General features: G+C 34.1%; 1 protein-coding gene across 17 annotated transcripts in view; it reads left to right on the top strand.

Annotated features, from left to right (window-relative positions):
- Positions 1-25,265, top strand: part of arhgef28a (Rho guanine nucleotide exchange factor 28a) — a 123,259-nt gene that overhangs the window by 79,288 nt on the left and 18,706 nt on the right. For all 17 annotated transcript variants that reach the window (XM_087253674.1, XM_087253671.1, XM_087253672.1 and 14 more), the window contains 17 exons: positions 537-672; positions 895-950; positions 1,161-1,221; positions 1,325-1,457; positions 2,435-2,553; positions 5,228-5,368; positions 5,463-5,713; positions 7,556-7,681; positions 7,790-7,907; positions 7,994-8,245; positions 8,366-8,442; positions 10,589-10,767; positions 10,853-10,944; positions 13,829-14,011; positions 16,866-17,098; positions 21,247-21,294; positions 23,517-24,032. In XM_087253674.1, coding sequence (XP_087109800.1) covers positions 537-672; positions 895-950; positions 1,161-1,221; positions 1,325-1,457; positions 2,435-2,553; positions 5,228-5,368; positions 5,463-5,713; positions 7,556-7,681; positions 7,790-7,907; positions 7,994-8,245; positions 8,366-8,442; positions 10,589-10,767; positions 10,853-10,944; positions 13,829-14,011; positions 16,866-17,098; positions 21,247-21,294; positions 23,517-24,032 — 2,721 coding nt within the window. The remainder of the gene's footprint in view (positions 1-536; positions 673-894; positions 951-1,160; positions 1,222-1,324; positions 1,458-2,434; positions 2,554-5,227; positions 5,369-5,462; positions 5,714-7,555; positions 7,682-7,789; positions 7,908-7,993; positions 8,246-8,365; positions 8,443-10,588; positions 10,768-10,852; positions 10,945-13,828; positions 14,012-16,865; positions 17,099-21,246; positions 21,295-23,516; positions 24,033-25,265) is intronic.

The following is a 25,265-nucleotide window of genomic DNA, read 5'->3' as shown; positions in this document are numbered from 1 at the left end:
ATAAGGCAAAAAAATCTTTATAGGATAAAAATATTGACCTTAAAATTATATATTTTTTAATTAATCTGCGTTCGTTCCAGCCAAAGAAATAAGATTTTCTCCAGAAAAAAGGAAATACGGTGAGAAATGTTCTTGCTCTGTTAAATGTCACTTGGGAAATATTTTTAAAAAGATGAAAACTTCACAGGAGAAATGAAGTTTTTTTTTTATATATAATAAAAAACAATTATTTAGATTATTTCACACACAATGCCTCCTTTAATAGGAAGGATGAAAAAGAGAAACAGTAAAGACTGATTGTCAGACTAAAAACAGCCAGAGGAGTCTATTAATCATTAAACCTTCTTTTGGATGTAACTATTTTACTAATAGAAAGCTCTCCCATGGCTTTTTTTTTTTCGCTACACACACATGCCATCTGTAGACTAACGTCACAAGCAGAAATCATTGATGAAAATGTGGGGTTTAGCATGGAGTCGTAGCAGATGGTGATGAGGACTGTCAGTGATCTGATGGCTTTCCCCTGGTTTTTCAAGGGGAAAGGAAAAGAGAAAGAGACCAAAGACAAGCAGGTCAACGGACACCAGTTCACAGCGGGATCTGTCCTGGGGTCGACACTCTGTGAGATCTGCAGCAAGCCAGCTTCAGGGAAAGAGGTTGTCCATTGCACACGTAAGTTAATAACAAAATTCAGAAATAATCAAACTGCAGTTTTACTAATCTTAAAAGATGTAATGTGTTTATGGCAGCCTTGCGGACTCCTTTAATAAATTGTTTTGGTAAAACTTTAAAAACTTTTCTATTTGAAAGTGGTAGACATGAATGTGTTTTTTTATGTACATTTTATATTCATATTGTTTCTTTAAATTTGTTTATTTTTCTCTTTCCTTTTAGACTGTGCAGTGAGTGTCCATAAGGGCTGTAAGGACTCATCTACGCCATGCCTGAAGGTAGACTTTTTTTTCCCACTCTAAAACAACATTTGAGCCTGATAGATTGCCTGGGTTTAATATTTAAACACAGATAGATACACGTTTGCCCATGTTTGGTCAGACACAAAGTGCAGAGTATTTTAGATGAGCCCCATTTTTACAATATACAATTCTGGCAATCGGTCTATTAAACTATTAATAGTATATTAAAAACACTTTCCTTTACAGAAACCTCAAGACAAATATTCAGTGATGACAGTAAAAAGCAAGACAGCCTCTCTTCCTCAAAGTGAGTATTACATGCTGTGTTGTAAGGTAATGTAAGGTAATCAATCAGGTTGTTTACATGTAAACTTCTCTCTTTGTTTTGGTCTTTTTCTTGCTGTATTTAGATTTTATTGTGCGTGAGAGTTCATCGTCGTCCCTTCAGATCTCTACCTCTGCTTCTCTCCCTGTGATGACATCACGAGACTCGGCTCCTCTTCCTTGTCCTCTGTCCAGAAGTGTGCCCTTAACCACTGAAAGGTTCAAAATGCTAACCACATAGTATTTTTCAACCCGAATAGACATACATGAATCATATACATTAATCATCCATATCCTGTGATGTTCTCAGTCTCAAATATACTACTACAGTAAACAAATCTGCACATTAGACTTTGCATACACACAGTAGTTTTAGATGTGTTTTTGTTGATTGGATCACATGTGGACAACACTAAATGCAGGTGCAAATGGGCTGGAATAGTTTAAACTTGTATACTATTGACCAGAGATGCCTAAAGTAGGGTCCGCGGGCCAAAGTTTGACCCACCATCCCATCTGAAAAGAGAAGGAGAATGATGGGCATGTGGTTGGGATGAATGCCTTTGACAGAGATAGTTTTTTTGTTTTGTTTTTTAATGTAACCCTTTGTTTCTTTGTTTTTTTTGCTGAGTTACAAAAAAGCCAATTGAAATGAAATATTTTAATTAAATGTTGTAAATGAAACAGATTTTAAAATGAAAAAATGTCACTTGTGAAAAAGCGATGCACCAGACATCGAAGAGCGAATCAAGGCAAAGGTAGGCGCAGGTCAACTAGTGTTTTCAGCAGAACTCCATTGCGGTATAAATGAGTGTTTTTACTGTAATAATAAGTTTATTATAAAATGTAAAAAAATTATTCTGCATTAGTAAATATGATTAAACGCAATGCTTTCTAGTTATTTTTAAACATTACAGAATAAATTAGGAAATAACCAATGTCAAATTTAATGTTATATGGTGTGATCTATTCAGTTATTTATAAATTTGGCCCACATCTCTCAGTCAAATTAGTTTTAAACAAAATTAAAACATGCAAACAACTTAATATCAGGAAAGTAGAAAAAAAGGAGGTGGATTAAAAGAGCTGGTGTAAATGGAAATGTGTGTCATTTGTCTGCCTGTGATCTTATTGAGAAAAGTCATATAAAGGTATGATCATATTTCAACAAAATAATCCTGATACTTCTCCATTAGGCTTAGCGAAAGCCCAGATGCTGATAGTGATTCTCCTCTTTGGAAGAACCACATCCAATCAGAGGAGCTTCTCCAAACCATGGAGTCCTCAACATCCACAGACTCGTCCATCGTTGAAGGTAAAACAGCTGGATATTTAATGTATTAACTGGTGAAAGTGGGTACTGCAGTGGGTAGCGCTGTTACCTCACAGCAAGAAGGTTGCTGGTACGAGCCTAGGTTGGGTCTGTTGGCATTTCTGTGTGGAGTTTGCATGTTCTCCATGTGTTGGTGTGGGTTTCCTCCGGGTGCTTTGGATTCCCCCACAAGTCCAAAAACGTACTGTATGTGAATTAGGTAGGCTAAATTGGCCGTGGTGTATGTGTGTAAATGGGAGTGTATGTGTGTGTTTCCTAATGATGGGTTGCAGCTGGAAGGGCATCCGCTGCGTCAAACATTTGCTGAATAAGTTGGCAGTTCATTCTGTTATGGTGACCCCAGATTAAAAAAGGGACTAAGCCGAAAAGAAAACGGACTGATGAAAGCTTATCAGAACATATACAAGGTTTCTGAAGGTCTTCTAAAACAATAATTCTACATTTATAAAAAACCTTCCTCAGTGTTTTTGTTTTGCTGTCCAGTACAAATATTTACACATTCTCAAGTCAAGATGTATTTACCTGAGATACAGTCGTCTGTTGTGGTATGATGATGTGTTTTTCAGCTGAATTAGGTTGATTTATCTGACTTCCTTGGCACATATTTGTGTTTGTTTTAACTATACATTTAAATGATTTTCTCTGAAAACAAAGCGTCTCATCTTTTTGTTTTCCATTTACATTTAATTGGACAATCACAGTTTTTTTCTGAATCACAGACACTTATTAATTTTACTTAATCTTGCAGCCCTAATGTGAGGGATAATGCTAATTATTACTACCGCCAAAGACAAGGTTGTGATGAATCAAAGGTTAAAGTTAGTTTTCACAACAATACCACAGTATAGCCTCAACCTAGTGCACCGTTCCTGTCAGGGCCGTTTGTTATTGAAGGAAGGTTAATCAGCAACCCTGGATGCTTTCTATTCTGACTTTATAAGGTAAAATTGAAGGAAGCCATGGAGTCTGTTCATATGCTGTATAAAATCTACATAACTTGATCAGCCTTAATCTAGTAATGGTGATGTGTGTTCAGATTCTGGCATGCAGTGGAGGGGTTTGCTCAATGTTTTGTTCAGTAACTCATTGAGCTTATAAGGTAAAAATAAATGCATATTATAAATTTTTTTTTCAAAAACATTTTTATTGGGTTTTGTTAGAACTTCAGAACAAAAAAAAAAAAAAAAAATACAAACTAATTCTGAAATATTCAAACATCAGGAATCAAACAAATGGTTAAATAAATGGTGAAAATAAATACATAAACAAACGACAAAAATTGAATTATTAACAATACATAAATTAATAAATAATAACAATGTTCAATACACAATTTTCTAATTTGCATTTCACAGCTTTCCAGTGTTGTTTTGTCTTTTGCCTGATAAACAAGTTCGTCCCCAAGAAATGATTCCCCTAAAAAACGTGATTTTGTAAGCTCACATTGCTAGTTTCTTTGCACAATTTATCTGTGTGTCATTCAGAAAATAGTTTGCCCTTCTAATCTTCAATTGAAATCTAAAAAAAATGCACTTCCTTTTTGTTTTCAGTAAATTTATCATATAATGTGATTTTGAGGTAATGGGTGTGGCTAACGCTGCTGCAACTGTAAGTTTTGATAAAAACAGGAATGGTGAGCAAGATGTGTCTGTTAGGTTTGTAATTACTCTTTTAAAACTGTTTTCTTGATCTTTCTGAATGAAATGCCTACTTTACTACGTCCATTCAATCCGCGGTAGAAAAAAACAAGCCACGCCCACTGTTTGCTCATTTAAAATTTAATTTCTCTAGCAACTGCATCAAATTACGAAAAGAATAACAATTGCAGCTTCCCGTTCACAAGAACTTTAATTGTTCTGCTGGAATAAACAACATCTGAACAATACAATAGACGACAACAAGGGGTTGAAAGCTCAAACATCCAAAAATGTTGCATGCTCCAGCTGATTAAAAAAAGTGTCAAAGTGGTTCATATTTTATAAAAAAAAATTGTAATTGTCCTTTAACATTTGTATGTCAGCTTCTCCAGAGAAATATTGCTAATAATTTCTTTAATCCACTGGCTACAGATGGCCGCATATTATAATTTTTGACACGTATGTCAACTTATTATTGGTGACTCCCAAAACCAAAAATATGAACGCCTCATTGTATGTGTGTATATATATATATATATATATATATATATATATATATATATATATATATATATATATATATATATATATATATATATATATATTATTATATTATTATATTTATACAGTGCTCAGCATATGTAAGTACACCTTTCCCAAAGCTTTTCTTTAATTAATTTTTTATTTTTTTTATTTTCTCCAAAAACTTTTCTAAAAATGCATTGCCTATATTTATTGAGAAATGGATACAAACATTCATTTTCAAAATGAGGTGCACTCAATTATGCTGAGCACTGTATATTATTATATTCTGAATTTATTGCATTGCTTTACATGTGATGTAATTAGTTTGGTTTTATTCATTTAGCTTACTAACATTTCAAAATTACTTTCAAATAGGTTTGTTAACTGTGCAGGTGTATACCTTAGAAAAATAAAGGGAAAATACAAATACATTTAGCCTTAATAACTCAAGGTAAACATTTTTATTTACTTTTGTCTGTGTCCCTTCTCCACAGACTCGGTTGATTCCCCTTTACAGGTTGAGCTGCTGATGAATGCTGTAGATTTGGAGGCAGAGTCATGGAGTTTAGCTGTGGAGGCCCAGTTCTGTAGGATGCAAGAAAAACGCATCATCAAGAGACAGGATGTGATTTACGGTCAGTGTTCCTCATTAAAAAACATTCTGTGCAATTGCATCCTGTTCATAGCTGGTCTTCATCATTTTCTGACAGTGCTCTTGTGCTCCTGCAGAGTTCATGCAGACCGAGCTCCATCACGTGCAGACACTCATGGTGATGGCAGAGGTCTTCAGAAGGGGAATGCGGGATGAAGTGGGTCTGGACGCAGAGACCATTGGCCGGATTTTTCCTTGCTTAGATGAGCTGCTCCAACTCCATCGTGATTTTCTGACAGCAATGAGGGAACGAAGGCAAAGCTGCGTCCAGAACAGCAGCAGCAAAAACTTTCTCATCCACCGTGTGGGTGATATTTTTCTGCAACAGGTACATCAATTATAGTCATTGCAAATATTTCTGTGTGAGTACATGATTCAGATACAATCATAATAAAATCTCATCAGTTAACACTAGCTATGTTTCCATCCACCTATTTTTATGCGCATTTTACATATGCGAATAAAAAAACGGTTGATGGAAACGCCATGATGCGCATAAGTTTTGAAAATGCTTGTAAAAAAACGTACACGCATAACTGAGTAAAATAAACTTTTTATTCTAATAAGAAAAGATGCACATAAACTACGATGGAAACACTTTTACTGCACAAATTTCAGTATGTGCATTAAAAAAGGTCATGTGATTTTGTGATAAGAGATCCTGTGATGATGAAAATGTGTGTAAATGGACAAACCAGCAGGCTGAGCATATTGTAAAACATCCGAAATGTTGTTTCGGTCATTCTAAAATGCCTTAGCCATTTCAGGATTAGTGTTACTATATTATTAAGGACCTCCAGAATCAAGAGCGTCTTAATTCAAACGCCACCATGCGTTCACTGCGTGTCAGGATTGCCTTCGGAGGCGCAAGTCATTTATTAGATGAGGAAAAGATTGACGCAGCTTCTCCTACTGCAGCCAATTCAATTTTTACTGTTGATATTTCATCACTTTAGAATTATAAGGTTCTATCTGATATTTTTGTCAAAATTAAGTTATTGACATATTCTTATTAAATGACAACTTATTTACTTTTAAGACCTTTTATTTAAAAAAGGAAATGTTACACACATACTGTTTGCTATGGAATACAAAAACTTTGAAGCTCAATATCTCAAAATCATTCAGAATGCAGATAGAACCTTATAATTTCAAGGTGAGGATTTGGCACCAGTTATTCAGGAAGTGACCATTTTGTTCGCTTTGACTCGTTGGATGGAAACGCAGCTTTATTCGCACGTCTTTTATGCGATAATCCAGTTTTGCACATTCAATCGCTAGTTCATTAGCATTTTTGGACGGAAACATAGCTACTGGTATTTTTAAATCATTGTTAAAGTTATTTAACAAGAATCTATTAAAAAAATTTTTTTAAAGGTCTATTAAAAATAATCACTTTAACAGATGCATATGTGTAAAAATGTGTTAGTAAATAATCAAATTAACAAAAGTTAAGATTGTTAGATGCAATATTATTATTATTGTCGTTGTTGTTGTTGTTGTTGTTGTTATTATCAGTGTATTAATGTTCTTAATTTAATAAAAAAAATTAATAACAATGAGTTTAGATAAGAATTTATAATTATTATAAATTATTTTTTAGAATGTAACTGTGCATTTTCAAATGCATATTAATTGGGGCTTGCAGCACATGTAGAGATTGTTGGTGATGATAATAGTTCACCAATAGGGGTGAACTGAGCCTCTCTAATATAATAAAATGTTATCATGCCCCTTTTACAGGTACATACTGTAGCTCTATTTTCATGAGCTGCTCATTTGAAAAGGTCACAGTGAAACATGCACATCAGATTACAAATTTGCATAATTACAATGCCATTACTGTAACTTTTGATCATCACAGTAAACCATATTGTGTTCAAAGGCACTGTTAGAATAAAACAAGATACCTGCCAACGGGTAACACTATAGCTTGTATTGTGTGTACAAGTTATTGGCATGATTTACATTTCGCATTCTTTTTCAACCCTTAAGACTTATGTGGTGCTTTCATTTTTTTTTTTTTTTTTTTTGACAGTAAAAAACAAAAGATTCTATTTGATTGATACTGTGTTCTGTAACAGATCTGCCTGTTAGCTTATTTGTCCATGCTAATAAATCACCAATGTGATATAAAAACCTCTCCAACGTGTGTTCGTGTTGATCTCAGTTCTCCCAGGAGAACGCAGAGAAGATGAAGCAGGTGTATGGAGAGTTTTGCAGTCATCACACAGAAGCAGTCAGTTACTTCAAAGAGCTTCAGCAGCAGAACAAGAGATTTCAGCTCTTCATCAAAGTGAGAGACCCATCAACCATTACTTTATAAGTCGAATATTAATGCATAATAGATGCTTTTGGCTGCACTGAAATTCATTTAACCAATCGCATCTTTTCGGCTCTACAGCAACAGAGTAGTAACTCACTGGTGAAGAGGCGAGAGATCCCAGAATGTATTTTGTTAGTGACGCAGCGAATTACAAAGTACCCTGTCCTCCTAGAGAGAATACTCCAGTACACAGACGGTAATTTGTCCTTACTGTACAGTAAATGCATGTAAAATCATAACCATACCAGACACATACGTTTATACTTTTTTTTTCTTCTTCAGAGGGCACAGAAGAGCACTCTGACCTCTCTCGAGCTCTAGTCCTGATCCGAGAGCTGATCTCCGCTGTGGACCAATATGTGAGTCAGTATGAGCAGAACCAGAAGCTGAGTGAAGTCTTGGGCCGCATGGAGAACAAGTGCTCTACCAAATTGAAGACCGGCTGCACTTTCCGCAAGCAGGACATTACCAGCGGCAGGAATCTGCTGCACCAGGGCCCGCTGCTCTGGAAGACAGCCACTGGAAGACTGAAAGGTCAGACTGACAACACTTAATACAATATTTAACATAAAAGATATTGTGCATCTATCGCCATTAATGATCTTGCAAATTAGATGGATCTGACTGCATTATATGATCTCTGATCTTCCACAGATGTTCTGGCATTTTTGCTGTCTGATTCACTGGTGTTCCTTCAGGAGAAAGATCAGAAATACATTTTTGCTACTGTGGTTGGTTTCTGGATTTACTGTGCTTTTATCTTCATAATCATACATAAGAGTTCAAATGTTTGGGTCTGTATGATTTAAAAATATATATTTTAAAGGCCCTTTACCAAGACTACATTTTACAGCAATATTTAGAAATATTTTTTATAAGAAATATTAATGGATTTCTATTTTTTCCATTTCTTTTGGATTTCTATTCACCAAAACTGCACTTGCTTAATCAGGGTATCTGTGGGGTCTTAAAAAGTTAAAAAATGTCTTTAATCTCAGGCCTTAAATGGTGCTGTATGTAGGTTTTTGACTCTTCTAAAGCATAAAAATAGCATATGTTTGAAGATATTTAGAAACATGCCAAGTGAACATCTGAAAAGCAGTGCTGAAGTCAAATATTTTGCTTTGCCGGAACGATGTCTTTGTTTTTGGTCATTTTAACTTGCCCGGTTTAGCAATTATATTACAGCACCCTGGGTTGCCTTTGTGGAAAACCACGCATTTCATTCATTCATTCATTCATTCACCTCTGGTGGACAGTAGCGGAATCTGAAATGAGAAGCAGATTCAGTTCCACATGAGGATATTAATTAGCAAATTATATAAATATAGTGAACATAAACATTAGGTGAGCAGGTTAGATTGTAACACTATGTCCTAACTTCATGAAGAGATACGCAGTGATGAGCAATTTGGCTGTTTGCACCGGACAAAACATTACAGAAATTTAATTACAGCCATTTGGAAACCCAGATTATGCACTCACGCATGAAATGGTAAGGTTGATAATATATTTAATAAATATTAACCCTATTTAACATTATTAAATGCTGTATCAATTATGTGTGTTTAGTTCTAAAGTTCAATTTCAAATGGTTTATTTTCAAGATCTGAAGTAAACTATTTGCTGCTACTTTCAGGAAATGGCAATAAATGCCTTGTAAATTTTTTCTTTGTTCTTGTACCTTATTGCTACCCAATCTGGCCATTAAGATCCATACAATCACCATCAATCCTTCTCAATAAAACTGAAATTTTTATTTACGAACAGCATTTAGTTACTGTCCTTACAGTAACATTTGCTTGAAAGTTTTCCACTTATTTACAGCTGAGGATACTATTGAGGATAATATTATTATTGTATTATGAAATGTATTCGAATATAATAATTTTTTGATTGGGCAAGTGAAAATCTTTTGTAACGGGGATATTTGAAAAAAAAAAATAGTTAGCATTTAGCCCTGTATAAGTTTAAAATTTCATTCATAATGGTCTTAAAAATGTCTTAGTCTTACATTTATCTTGGTGAGACTAGCAAAAACCCTGTTTATCAAACATGCAATAAAAAAAGATGCGTTTAGAAATTGGATTAGAATTGAAATATCTGCTTTCCCTATGCCTTAATTTTTACCAAAGATATACTGTAGTAAAAACTGTAGTATTTTGAAATGCTTATTTAAGTAAAAATTTGAGCATAATTTCTCCTGTTTTCAGGTTCATGTGATCTATCGTAAATAATTCAAATATGATCATTTCATGCACAAGAAATTTCTTATTGTCATAAATTTAGATAACAGTTGTGCTGCTTAAATATTTTAGCTTTATCCATGATACACTTTTTCCATGTTTTTGATAAATGGAAAGGACCAGCATTTATAAACATTTATTGATAAAAATCAAGTGGTGTATGGTGTACAGCAGGGCTATTCAATTGGAGGCAATTTGTTTTGGCCCTCCAAATAGTGTGACCAAGACACCAAAAATAAATTTAGTTTAGGTGAAAAATGGCCACTATAGTTATGAAGTGAGGTGCGTCTGTTCAATACAGCACAAGCTCCAGTTGAAGGGTTGAGTCACCTTGCATTAAGCGAGTGGCGTGAGCAGCGAAAAACAGTTGGATACTTACAGTTGATCGTAAAAGCTTCTCAACGCTGCATTTCTGTTGCATGGAACTGTTTTTTTACCTGGCCTCCATGACAAACTAATTGAATAGCCCTGGTGTACAGTCACTTTTGATCACTTTAATGCATTTAATGCTAAATAATAGTATTGATTTTTCTTAAAGCATGTGACCTGAAATAGTGTAATACTATATGAAGTGTAAATGTTTGTATGCATTTGTGCAGAATTACATTTGTCGTCTTGCTGTATTTGTCAGGACCAGAAGCCTCCAGTGATCTCTCTGCAAAAACTAATTGTGCGTGAGGTGGCCAATGAAGAGAGAGGCATGTTTCTGATCAGCGCATCTTCAGCCGGGCCTGAGATGTACGAGGTGCACGCAGCCTCTAAAGATGAACGCAACGCCTGGATGAGACTCATCAGAGAGGCCGTGGAGAAGTGTGTAGTGATGATGCATGTTGTTGCACAGAAGCTGAGAGGAGCAGAGTGTGTTCTAATTTTAAACTGTATTTGTTTCGTGAAGTTGCCCTGAAGAGGAGGATGAAACTACAAGTGAGTCAGAAGAGGAAAGGAGAGTCACAGAAGCAAAGGTCCAAAAGATCCACCGGCTGCAAGGTAAAAAAAAGCTCACCAGCTGTGCTGATGAATCCAAGGAGGTTTAGAATGGATGAAATGTATAATTTAGAATATTTGGCAGAATTGGTACATTAGCATTGCCATTTATCTCAGTTTATCCCAGTTTATCTCGAATTACTCTGCTAGTACAGGACAATACTTTGGATTTGCAGCAAAATTAAGTTCTGACAAAAGCTGATTGGCTAATAAAGTGTGTACACAGTCCCTAGACTATTGCTTTATATCGTTGGTTCATGCATTTTTAAGTCCACTTTAAGCTATTAAAAATTATTTATTACTGGTAAAACATTTAATAATTTATTCAGTTAATAGATATGAAAATGAAAATGTGCATAAAGTAAATGTCTTGATGAGACTTAATGTCTGTGATTTTGTTTCATTCAGATATTATTTAGCAATAATAATAAAACTAATAATACATGTTTTTTTTTATAACACGCTTTTCTAGGACACAAAGCACTTACAAAACAGTAAAAAAACAACAAAGCACAATAAAACAATAAAAAAAACAGTAAAAAAAACACAATAAGAATAAAAAAGATATCACAAATTAAAAACAGTCCTAAAAAGATGAGCTTCTTAAATCAGTCCAAGGAACCAGCATTTCTAATGTTTGTTGGATGAACATTCCACAGTTTGGGTGTACAGTAAGAGAATGCCCTACCTTCCATGGTGCTGAGTTTACAACGAGGGTGAAACAGCATAGGATCTAAGGCAGAGCATAGACAGATTTGTTTGGATGACTGAACTAACAAGTGGACTGATCTCAAATGTTGTTTTAATAATTCTGCAAACGCCCTAATGAAAGCACCCCATTAAAATGACTTTGTATACAGTAGGTATCTCCTCGAACTGTCTTACACAATCATTTTTCTCAAACATCAAGAAAAAATACAAAATAACAGCTTATTGTGCTCTCTGCTGCACTGAGGCACAACTTATTTACAATGCTATGGAAGAAAAAGGAGCTGAAGTGGGTTTCCCACTAGCATAAATTTACAGTGCTCAGCATATATAAATACACCACTCACAAATCTTTTAAATTCATATTTTAAATATGAAGCTATACATTACTATATTTGTGCATATACATTAGATTAGTCAGTACTGAAGCCAAATCTGGAGCGTATCTAACAGAATAACTTACGATAACAGTCCAAAAACTAGTACACCCAAATTTATGCTATAGAAAAATATTAAACACAAATTTAGAAAAGAGGAAAAATCAAGAGAAGCAAAAATATTTAGTTGACATTTTGTAGTTTGTAAATTTTTTTTTTGGAATTGAATTGTATTATCTTTCAACTTCTAAATATGTTTGGTGACTAAAATATTATTTTAGTAAATATATCTGTTTAATAAATCTGTTTTGTTTAAATGCACTGAAATACATTGCCTATATTCTGGATGAACTAATCTGAGATCACTGCGGATATTCAGTTATCCATGTAGCAAAATTACATAAAATTAGCAGTAAACAGTTTGTTAAATATGATGCGCAATAACTTTCCACATTTGTTGTGAGCTGCAGGCTTTACACTTTCATGTTTCAAGAGTATTTATCATGTATTTTAATGCATATCAATGTATTTAGTTCTACATTTAGAGAAGATTTTCTTTACTATAGTAGCCTAGGCCTACTCAAGTTTTTTTTAATCGGCAAAAGGAAAAACTATAAATAAATTTTGCATCAAATTTTTTTTTTTTTATATCAGTAAAAGTATCTACCACCTGTATATTAGTGGCTAAAACACGTGCATGATGACTGCATAAATTATTATCCTTTTTTTACAAAAAAGTTGAATATTGTGCATGGGCGACGCAGTGGTGCAGTAGGTAGTGCTGTCGCCTCACAGCAAGAAGGTCGCTGGTTCGAGCCTCGGCTGGGTCAGTTGGCGTTTCTGTGTGGAGTTTGCATGTTCTCCCTCCATTCGCGTGGGTTTCCTCCGGGTGCTCCAGTTTCCCCCACAGTCCAAAGACATGCGGTAAAGGTGAATTGGGTAGGCTAAATTGTTTGTAATGTATAAGTGTAAATGAGTGTGTGTGGATATTTCCCAGAGATGAGTTGCGCTGTGTAAAAATGTGCTGGATAAGTTGCCGGTTCATTCCACTGTGGCGACCCCGGATTAATAAAGGGACCGAGCCAAAAAGAAAATGAATGAATGAATATTGTGCATGTACGCGTTTGTATCTAAAAAGAACATATTAATAAATTTTCACTTTTCACTTTTTTGCAGATTGCAGATTTATTAATATATATATATATATATTTTTTTAACAATCCTGGATCATGTCAAATCGTCAATATCCAAATCCAGCTAACTAAGTAATCCATGTACGTAGAATGGACCCCTGATCATTTAAATAGCTCTATTTGGATAGTTTTCATTAATTTACTTCGACTGAGACGATCAAGCCTTTTTCTATGAAGTGCATCTGCATAAATTCTAATTGATTACAAGCTAAAATAAAAAAAAAACAGTGCTTTATGGTTTTCTGGGATGTCTAACAGTATTCAAGTAGAGAAATCAAATGTAAAATAACATGGTCATCATTGTATAAAAATGTTTAAAAAACATTTAATAATATCTTTATCTTTTCATCTTTAATAAATAATCTAAATCTGCAATGTTACTGTTGCAGATACACACATTGTGAAATCAATGCTTAAATTCTATATTGTTCAGCCCTAATTCATATATTTTCTTAATCACATGGGATGGAGACGATGCTTTGTTGATTACTGATTTATGTGATATTAGAATTTTGTTCTTTAGATAAAAACCTAGCCAGTAGAGGTACTCATGTTTTGTTTATAATTTTTAACAAATTGAACATGACATCCATCACTTTTCTTCCACAGAGACGCTGTGTGGCCATGATCACCTCATCTGTTCCAATCTGGAGGAGAAGCTGCACATCTATGCTGAGCTGTCAGTGATGGCAGGCCAGCGAGAGGCAGGACCAGAGCCCAGGCTGCTGGTACGACCCAGCACTGAAGACGTTCCCCAGGCTGGAGTACTACTCAGCGCCGCTCTCAGAGAGGGTGAGTCTGCTCATTCGTCATCAGGTGTACATTAATGGATCAAACATAACAGCAAAACATTTGTAATTCTAAAAAAGGCTACAGTTGTAATATTCAAGTGTTGTTTGTCTATTTTTGACAAAAAGAAATTATATTTTTTTAGTTTATTTCAGAATAGTGTTACTTGATAAGAGTGATACAAAATATATAATATAATATAATATAATATAATATAATATAATATAATATAATATAATATAATATAATATAATATAATATAGTATAATATAATATAATATAATATAATATAATATAATATAATATAATATAATATAATATAATATAATATACAGTTGAGGTCAGAATTATTAGCCCCCTGTTTTTTCCCCCCCTATTTTTGTTTAACATAGAGAAGATTTTTTCAAAACATTTCTAAACATAATAGTTCTAATAACTTTGAATAATAAGTCATTTAATGACTAATTTATTTTATTTTTGCCATAATTACAGTACATAATATTTGACTAGATATTTTTCAAAACATTAGTATTCAGCTTAAAGGGGAATTAATAATGGCTTAACTAGGTTAATTAGGGTAACTAAGGCAGGTTAGGGCAATTAGGCAAATCATTGTATAATTATGGTTTGTTCTGCAGACAATCGGAAAAAAATAGTTTAAGGAATTAGTTTAAATGGGCTAATAATTTTGACCTTAAAATGGCTTAATTTTTTTCTTAACTGTTTAGAACTGCTTGTATGTAGAGTTGAAGTCAGAATTATTAGCCCCCCCTTTGAATTTTTTTAATCTTTTTAAATATTTCACAAATGATGTTTAACAGAGCAAGGAAATTTTCACATTATGTCTGATAATATTTTTTATTCCAAATAAAGTCTTGTTTGTTTTATTTTTATATAGATAAAATACTTTATATTTATCAACCTCAAATATTTTTTTTGTCATGGATAGTTTATTCTTGCAAATAGCATTTTACATTTTTCAACAACTCACAAAGCAATCTCCAAATAAAACAATCAAAATCTAAAAATAAATGAATAAAATAACATAATAAATAATACTAATGAATAAAATAAATACAAATACAGAAAAAAACAATAACAAACCATATACATACATACATACACATATATCTTCGCTCAAGCCACAGTAAATTTTTTTACGTGATTAAAGAATGCAAAAAATTGTTGGCAGTTTTCAAAAAACTGTTCTTCCCCACCTCTGATATTGTATTTAATTTTCTCAAGTTTAAAAAAAGGACCAAATGTTTGAGCCACAGTGAAATAGAAGGGGGTTGTGGGTAGGTCCAAGACAACAGTTTTCTGCACCTAGCGAGAAGAGATGTAAAAGCCACAATGTCAGCATGTCTTTGGTTTAAAGGTTGACACTGAGAGGGAACACCAGCGATTAAAGGGCAAACAGCTAACCCCCAGAATATCAAAAACTGTTTTAAAGAAAGTAATACAATAGTTTTGCAGCTTGGGACAAAATACAAACACATAACATAGGTTCATATTTATCACACATATCTGAAACATTGGGATATATTTTATAAAGTTTGTCATTTGAGAGATGAGCTCTGTGTATTGTTTTAAATTGTATAAACTGAGTCAAGTGCACTAAGTTGAGGTGTATACATTGTCTAATACTGCACTCCAATAGTCATCTTCAAACTCATAAGTTCCTTTTCCTAGGCCCTGACAGCTTTAATATTATGAGAGTTATTCTTTGACAAGGTAATTGCATATATATTAGAAATGATCCCACTCATATGAGCATTCAGTTTAAATACCTCTTCCTATGGAGACCTTGTAGGCAGGGAGGGAGGGAAACTCAGAGAGCAGAGGAAGCACAATGTCTAATTTGAAAATAACGAAATAGGTGAGCAGATTAAATGATGATAATTCTGAAAAATTTGTAAACACGTTGTTAATAAAGAGATCTTCTAAGCATTTCAGACCTTTCTTTTCCCAGAAAGAGAATACAGAATCTGAGAAAGCAGAAAGAAAAAGATGATTATTATGTATTTGTTAATGCAGAGGTAAATTTAAAGTGACGGCGAAATTGAATTAATATTTTGAGAGAAGCACACACTATTAGATTATCTGTATAATGCAAAGGGCACACTGGTAGAGAAGAGAACACCCTAGGAGGGAGAGATGTTGAAGAAAAGGACTTTGCTTAAGTTGCACCATGGCAGAGAAGAGGCCTGTACCCAAAATACTGAATATTTGCACATATAAAATAAAAAGTTAACTCATCTATATTCTATCAACCTCAAATTTGAAACTACTTAGATCTATAGATTTGAATTTCCTAACAGTTTTGGAGTAGATTTTGTCCTTTTTTTCATAAAAGTAATATATTTCTATTTCTATTAACTTGTTTTAATCTGACAAGTTCTTGTTTGTTTGTTTATTTGTTTGTTTGTTCATTTATTTAATAATGTTTCTAAAACCACTTTCTACTTCAGCAATCATCTGCCAAGTTTATACTTGGTAAAAAGTCCAAACCGTATAAGTTGGAACTCTCATTTTCAGGTCCATAAAAATGTGCTTAACAAATAATCAATGGATTAAAAATATGTTCTACATATAATTTTGTATAAAAAAATATGTTGAAAAATTTAGATTTTAAATAAACATATTTCAAAATATTGCTTTGTTTTACATTATTTTTTCAAATAAATTATTGAGGAGGATTAAATAACCACATATTTATTAGTACAAAATGCTTCAAGAGTTTTTTTTTTCTTAAAGGACCACTTTTTATCATGTTAATGAACCACAATCCACATAACTCTATGCATACCATATATCTGTATATTAATGTCCTGCTCTCTCTCTCACACTCTTTTAGCGGAGAGCCTAAGAGCAGCTCTCTCCTCTCATTGTGCTTCCACTCCTCCCGTCCCGTCCGGTCCAGAAGATCTGAACAAACCTGAACCCTGCACTCCTCCATCTCCTCTGCCTCCTGAAAGTCCACTGACAGACCCCATCCAGAGTGAGGAGGAGGAGTGGAGAACTGAGGAAAGCTCAGAAGCACAGACCTTTAATCACAACTCGGACTCTGACCACAATCTACAGCTGAAGGTAAATGTGCTATAAATCCTGCCCATAAACAGCACTTAAATAGCCATTATTTGACTACTAGAAGATGAATTGTGGTAGTATAATGTCACACAATGATTACTAATAGAAATATACTATTATGGGTGAGCAGTATTTAATATCTTCCAGTATTAGTGATTTAAACGGCAGTCTTACCCAAAAGGCCGTGTTCAGCACGAGAGGTACAGTCTCCTCACATTAATAATTTACATTCTTCTTTCACTATCACATCTCATTCTTTATGGTACTAAGTATTAATGAGCTTGAAATAAGAGGAGTCCATTTCACTGCCTCAAGGGCCCCGTTTCATTAAAAATAAAAGCGAAGAATTAGGCTTTCATTTTCTTGGATCTCTTTTCTGCTGCCGTTGCCGTCTTGCTGAGCACTGCACAGTATGTCACGCTGATAAGGCTTTTGTGCTGCTGACATGGTCTCAGGCTCATAAAAGCAGATTCTAAATATTTAAAAGGTATTACATTGTTAAAAAATGCTTTTACTAGACTTTTTGTATGTTATTTGTTTATTTACTAATTTTTATTTGACATTTATTTCAGTTTAATTTTAAGCATTAACATACGATTTATATTTATTTGAGTTATTAAAGATTTTTGGCAAAAGCTGTTATGCTGCATAATTAATTCATCGAAATATAATACGTTCAAAAATACTGGTGCGTCCACCAGGTGGTGCTATAAACTTGTTAATGATATATAAATATATAGATGGCTTAAATCTTAGGGCAAACTTGTTTTATGTTTATTTCAAAACAAAAGAGGAGACTTAAAGCACTACTCCTCCCTGTATATTTCCACAGTAGTGTCAACTGACATCTTGAAATGAAATGGTTCTTTTTGTATGCATATATGGTGTTTATATTGTCTGTGTATATTTTTGACAACAGCATTAAAAGCCTTGAATGGCTGAAAATGATTTAAGTAATGAAGTAAATGTCATGTTCCATCAATACATTTATCTTACTGTAAATATATCAAAACTTAAATTTTGATTGGTAAATGCTATCTCTTAATTTAGACTGATTTAAGGGCAATTTTCTCAATATTTAGAATTTTTTAATAAGATTCCAGATTTTTGATACCCATACCTTGGCGAATTTTGGTATTCTTGCAAATAATACATCAGTTGTAAGCTTATTCATTCAGCTTTCAGATGATGTGTAAATCTCTGGTTTTGTAATCCATGACGCACACACACACACACACACACACACACACACACACACACAATATATATGTATGTATATATATATATATATATATATATATATATATATATATATATATATATATATATATATATATATATATATATATATATAAACAATATCACACTCATGGCAGTGTGATATGGCTGTAAATCAGCACCGGTGGAAGGCATGCTTTGGCTCGAGGCCACAGGCCGAGTGCCTTAGTGCCCCCCACCAGTGTCGATATACAGCCAAATTGCACTGCTATGAGTGCAAAATTGCATCTATACAACAGTTTGATGGCATAATAGTGTATATAAAAAAAGTCTCAAAAACTCTTTTGTATGAGGAACTACTCTCTTCTTATTTGAATGATCCTCCTGTATAATGTCTAAAGTGATTACAAAACAGGTGATTTTTGCTCACATTTTAATATTATAAGGCTGCCATCAGTCTACAGAGATGTCCCAGTATTTCTCTGTTGCAATCAGGAGATCACAATGATTAACCATAAAAAGGCAAAGCAAGGCAAACACTACCAGTTTCTGTGGTGTATAGTAAATACAGCCCTAATAAATACAAGAGAGAGATTGACTTAATGTCACTTACCTGATTATGATGATTTATTCAGCTGTAGTTTGAAACTTGCGTTGAGAAAATGCTGAGTTTTTCTCCCACTTATTATGAGATCTCTGTCGCCATCTTTTGTTGGTCAACTGTCACTTCCTTTGGTCTGCTTAAACATGTGGATAGCAGCCGATGCACTGAATCTCTGAAATTATGAATATTTAAAATATTCACTATCCTTATAAATCAACTGCATAGTTGCAATCTAAACAACTACATTCTTACCTAAAAAAAGCCTGAAAAGTACATTGTTGTCCAACAGCTGCAATATTTGTCAAACTGTAGTGTGTCCTCTGCTTGTTGCTGTATGTGACTGGAGTAATACAAAGTGAGTAAGGGTGGAAGGGTAAATGGACAGTACTAGTGCTGTTATTTATATAATGTTGCATGGCTATCAGCCAATTAGATTCAAGAACCAGACTGAACTGTTGTATTCACTTTATTCTTTGTATATGAGCGGGTGCAGCCATTTGAATATTTTTGGCTCAAATTTCCAGACTCATTCACTGTTATTAATTTTTAGACGTCATAAACAGCTTGTTCTGCTGCTTGATGTTGCAAATTGACATCTTCTTATTATCAGCTTTGTCTGTATAGTCATAAACACACTTGTTTGTAGAGCAAGTAGTTTGACCACTTTCTGCAATTTATTAATCCTAGTCATTTCTCCCATAGGCAACTTAATCAGAAGTTCTAAAACAATTGTGAAAGTGTACAGGCATTGCAAATATGTAAATATAAAAATTATGATAATAAAGTATTGAATACAAACAATTGTACTCATTGTAAAGTTGTATTGCAAGTTGACAACATTAATTGAAGTAGAAATAATTTTGCTGAGTCCTCCTTAACATTTAGCCGGTTGGTAAGAGAGTCCAGTTTATTGACATTATCGGGGGACAATGTGGCTTTACAAAAGTTGCATGAACTGTAGGGGGAAACACATCAAACTTAATGAAAGTTTATAGGGCGCGCATGGAATCAACTTAAAGGCAGAGGAATGGGCTGTCTTTGACAGCGTGCTACTTCATCTGGTACTTTCACTAAGTAGATTTACTTGGACAACAATACTCTGATTAAGAGTCTACCATGTAAAGGACCACCCGAGTCACGAATGCAGAGGTTTGTCTTTCCGTTCGCCATGCGGTTTCAAATTCTATTAAAACAACACTCTTCCAGCAGTCTTTACTTAATATTTTCATCCAATAATTGCCACGGGGCATTAACAATATGTTGCTAAATGAAAGTGAACTGCTGAACTGCACTTAAAGTCTAAAGATTAAAAATGAAACACCTGAAATTGCATGCAACTCTAGAGGAAACGCTGGAAAGCCTGGTGATGTGACATTAATTGTTTTATACTAAAACTTTAAACACACGTCGGCCACAACAGGAAATAAAAAAACTGCAACTACGTTTTTTAATGCGTTAAATAGTTAAAATTAATCGCATGCGTTAACGCGCTGATTTTGACAACAATAATATATATAGATATATGGATATATAAACTACCTAACTTAAGATAACTTGAACTAGCAAAACAACCCTTATCAAACAATTTTGGGAGATAATCTATACCGATCCTCATGCATTACTCATGCATCCTTGAGTGAAGGCTTTGCCTTGTTCTTTTATAAACCTACTTGGCAGAGAGGCTGTTTTCTTGAACCCAGGTCACCACCGTCTGTTTCCTATGCCGTCTGTTGACTCTGTAGATAAAGAACCAAATGGTGTTTCAATCAACAGATGCTGAAGTTTTTGAATCATCCTAAGGAACCTGCTGAAGTAAACACAACCTTTCATAAAATGTGCTACATGAAGCAGATGCCTACCAAAAATATCTATAAATGAAATAAACTGCACTTTTGTTTGCAATAGAATGGGACACATTGCTGTACAGCACAAACATAAGGTTACACTTTATTTTGAAGATCACCTTTTAACATTTTGTTGACTATGAGTAACTTTGCAATGATATGTTAACCAACTTTAATTAGAGTCTTAATCGACTGTTATTTTGAGGTTTGAAAAACAAGCTGTTTTTGCAAAGGTACTTGTTGAGGGACCATTTAAGATGATTAATCAGACAGTCTACTAATACTCTGACTAATGACTGCTAGTTGCAGAGTTACTTATCATCAGCACCAGTAGTTAGGTTAACCATTAAATCTTACCAGATCAGTCTTTAATTACCAAAATAGATTCTTATTTAATCTGACAAAACAAAAACAAGGCTTTGTTTAGTTTTGGTGTAATGTTTCATGACTTTCTGTCACTCAGTGTTTTTGTTTGTTTGCAGGTGAGTCAGAGTGTGCAGAGCTTGACTCAGCTACTGTACAGTCTACAGGTGAGCCAGTGTCACACAACCACATACCAACTCGAGAAATAATTATAGTGGACTGGCCTTGCACCAGTCACACATAAACACGCAACATGACTCACTTGTAATAGCTCTGTCTGAGTCTTATATTTCAGTGCCTAAACGTGTTTCTGTGACTTTATCTCTTCTATAACACACTGTAGTTTGGATGTAGAATAGAAGGTGATGTAATGCAGTTGATGTGGAGACTATAGATAGAAGTCACACACCTGTGAATAAATTAGAAGAGATTACATTTTCTGCTTAACAACTTTTTAATTACTCTTTCAAAAATATATTGGTGTATTCCATTTTTCTAAATTAATTTATTTATTTAATGAGACATGTAATACATTTCCAAAGAAGTTTCCATCAAATAATTCTGATAAATGTTTCTCCAAAAATATTGAGCTGCACAATTGTTTTCCATATTAATAATGAATGTTTATTGAGCTCAAAGCTTTGCCACAGTTATAACTTACATATGTAAATAGTTTAAAAAGTACAGTTTGAAAAATGTTTATTACACATCTTTTATTTTTAACATCTTTATTACTTCACAATGTTACTAAACTCGTATTAATACTGCCCTGATGGGAATGAGAAACTTCTTTTTCAAACTTTTTAATCCAACAATAGTATACAACATGTTTGAAAAATCAGCCAAATGTTCCTCTTTACAAATGAAGCACGGGTCGGAACCAGTTGATTTGGGTCTTTAAGTAACTTGTCAGCAACTTACATTATGAGTAACATGCGCTTGAGTAATGACAGTAATATGTGTTGTACAAGAAAGTGTGAAACGAATTTTTCAATGTCTACTAATAATGTTACCAGAGACTTTATTTTACTGGGGAATCAAAAACTGCTGAGCTAAAAACCCTGGAAATATACCAGAGGGAGGATGTGTTTCAAAAATGCAAATTTTTTCTCATGTTTTAAAGACTAAAAACAGCTCTCTTTAACAAGTCACTAGAGACAGCACTAGAGAAGCACTCAAAAACGCACATCTCAGATGTAGTTATTGTATATATCTTGTGTGTGTGAAGAAATGTGCACTTTTTTTATACGTAGGTCCAATGTTGTTAAGACGTTGTATATTTCTTTAAAGAAAGCTCACGAAGGCTGCATTTATTTAATACAGTAACCGTGATATTGAGAAATATTATTAGATTTGAAATATTTTTTCTGTGACAGAGCAGAGTTTTTATGAGTCATATAGTTCAGTATCACGTGATCTTTCAGAAAAGATTTGATAATTAAGATTTTTTGTTATCATCAGATTTGAAAACCGTTGTGCTGCTTATTATGTTTTTTTTATAGAAGCTGTGATACATTTTGCAGTATTTTTCTGACTACTAGTTAAAATAAAAAGTTTATTTGAGTTCAGTCGATCTGAATTTAATTAATCTATGCTGAATAAATGTATAATAAAAAAAACAAATTGTACAAACCCCAAACCTTTAAGCATATTAAGCATTAAAGGGATAGTTCACCTAGAAAATTGTCCATCTTTTGCTCACATTCACCTTGTTTCAAAGCTGTGTGAGTTAATTTCTTCTGCTGAGCATAAAGGATATTATGAAGAATGATGGAAACCTGTTGGCATACTCTACACTTCTATATTATTTATTTTTTCATACCAAGATTGTCAATGCCTTCTGGTTCTCTGTTTTCTTTAGAATAACGTATTTTGTTTTCAATAGAAAAAAGAAACTTAAAAACATTTAGAAACACTTTGAGGGTGGGTAAATTGAGTACAGGGCTGTGCAATATCACAAACAAAAGTTGCAATTTTGAAAGTACAATGTTTCCATTTTATTTAGCTCTATTTTTTCATTTTATGTTGGACCTGTAATTATTAGTTTTTGTGAAATTATATTTTAAATATATACTTATTGAATAAATCTAAATTTTGAATCAAACATTAGCCCTGAAGTTCTAAAGAAAGTGAGAAATATGAATGAGTACATTTCTGATCATGATATGAGGATCAGGATATGAGATGACTTTTATTGTGATATGAGATTTTTTTTTTGCCATATCCCCCAGCCCTATTTTTTTTCCTTTTTTGCATTAAAGAAACCATAAGATAAACCTATATTATGTTAATGAGGCATTAGCATTAGTTAATTTTAGAGAATAAAAACCACTAAACTCATCTCACCATTAAAGACTTACTTAAAACATTCTTACTTTTTTGTGAATAGGCTGCAGTTACCATCCAAGACAGTTGCTATGAAGTGCAGAAGCTTCTTCTCCTGCTGATGTCAAGCCCCGCCCCTAACCAACAGTCCCGCCCACTATCCATCACCCGCAGCGGGCAGGCTCTGCATGAGCAGGAGCGCCAGCGGGAGGCCGAGCGCCGCCGGGAAGAGCTGGCGGATGTGGCTCGTCTGCGGGGAGCCCTGGTACGAGAGCGCCAGCAGTGGGAGAGGGAGTGCCAGGCGCGGCAGCTTCAGCACTCAGAACTGGAGACCACGCTTGAGCAGAGGGAGCTCTTGTGCCACCTAGAGGAGCGGAGGCTGCAGAGCGAGCGGCAGGAGCTCCAGGAGCAGCTGCAGGAGTACCAACAGAGTCTGGAGAGGCTCAGAGAAGGCCAAAGGAATGTGGAGAAGGAGAAGGAGAAACTGGAGACTCAGAAGATGCTGCTGGAGGGCTTGAAGCACGGGTGCCAGCAGAATCTTCCAGCTATGGTCATACCACTGGACGGACAGCAGACACAGGTGAGTGATGAGTGGGACTCAGTCGGGTCTGATGTTTATGTTAAATGTAGGTTTTGCTGTGAATGATTAATCTATGGTAATTAATATTTAAAGTTGGCATGAAACAGACGTTAAGTTTGTCCTTTTCCTCCACTAAGGTGATGTACATCCACTTGAAATGAAATGAATGTATGCGTTGGGTGTAACGTGCTCCGTAGTCATGGGTTACTGTATTCTAATTACATTTTTGGGGAACACAGTAATGTAATAAATAACATTTTAAATTTGTGTAATCTGATTACAGTTACTAAAGTTAATGTAATTGCATTACTGACATTACAAATATAGTTTTTGGAAGAAAAAAATGCTTATTATGCATTATTTTAAATCATGTTTTTTTGCTGCAACGTCAGTTAATAAGCATGTGCTTTTACATTTCTGCAGAATAGCTGCTGTCGAGAGTGGTTGCTTCTTCAAGTGGAAATATAGACGTTACTTTGATTTCACTGAACATAAAAACAAAAATATTGCTGTGAATTTCAGTCTATTTCCTGTCTCTAAAAAACTTTCGACTACTTTTAACTTGACCAGCAACTTGTTTAAGCACTTGAACAAAGAGCCTTCTACAACAATACTAGGTGGACACCGGCACCAAAATACATAGCGGCCCAACTTAGCCTAAACAGGCTAAATCAAATATTTTTGTGCAGGATCGGGAGTAGTTACCAAAGTAATTAGTAATCTGATTACTTTTTACATGAAGTAATTAGTAATGTAATCAAATTACAATTCCCCAGTAGTAATTAGTAATTTGTAATCTATTACTTTAAGTAACTTACCCAACACTGGTTGTATATGATTTTCGTTTTTTGGGTACTGGTTGTATTGTTGAAAGACAGGCCTTGCTAACAAAAATGAAGAAAGATTGATGAATAGATGAATTTAGAGCTGAAGCGAGACACCCACTGGTATGCCTGCCCTAAAGCAGTTCTATGTAACCAGGAAGTGAAGAAAGGTCGTTTCAAGGGGGAGGGAAGGTTATGATATTTGATTACAGTTTGACTTGACATGAGCCAAGCAATCATTAGATTTAATCGCCATCTGTAGCACGATTGTAACATAATAAATTATTTTGTTTAGATTGTCAGAACAAAAGTGGCCGAAATATAAATGGATCTACAGGTTTCAAACAGAGATGATGACAAAGAGGCAAAACTTACATACTGCAAGTTTAAAAAAAAAAAGTGAAAGTGC

Source organism: Danio rerio, chromosome 5 (assembly GCF_052040795.2).
Source record: "Danio rerio strain M-AB ecotype USA chromosome 5, GRCz13ab, whole genome shotgun sequence".
NCBI classification, from domain to species: domain Eukaryota; kingdom Metazoa; phylum Chordata; class Actinopteri; order Cypriniformes; family Danionidae; genus Danio; species Danio rerio.
This window is presented reverse-complemented; position numbering and strand designations above follow the sequence as displayed.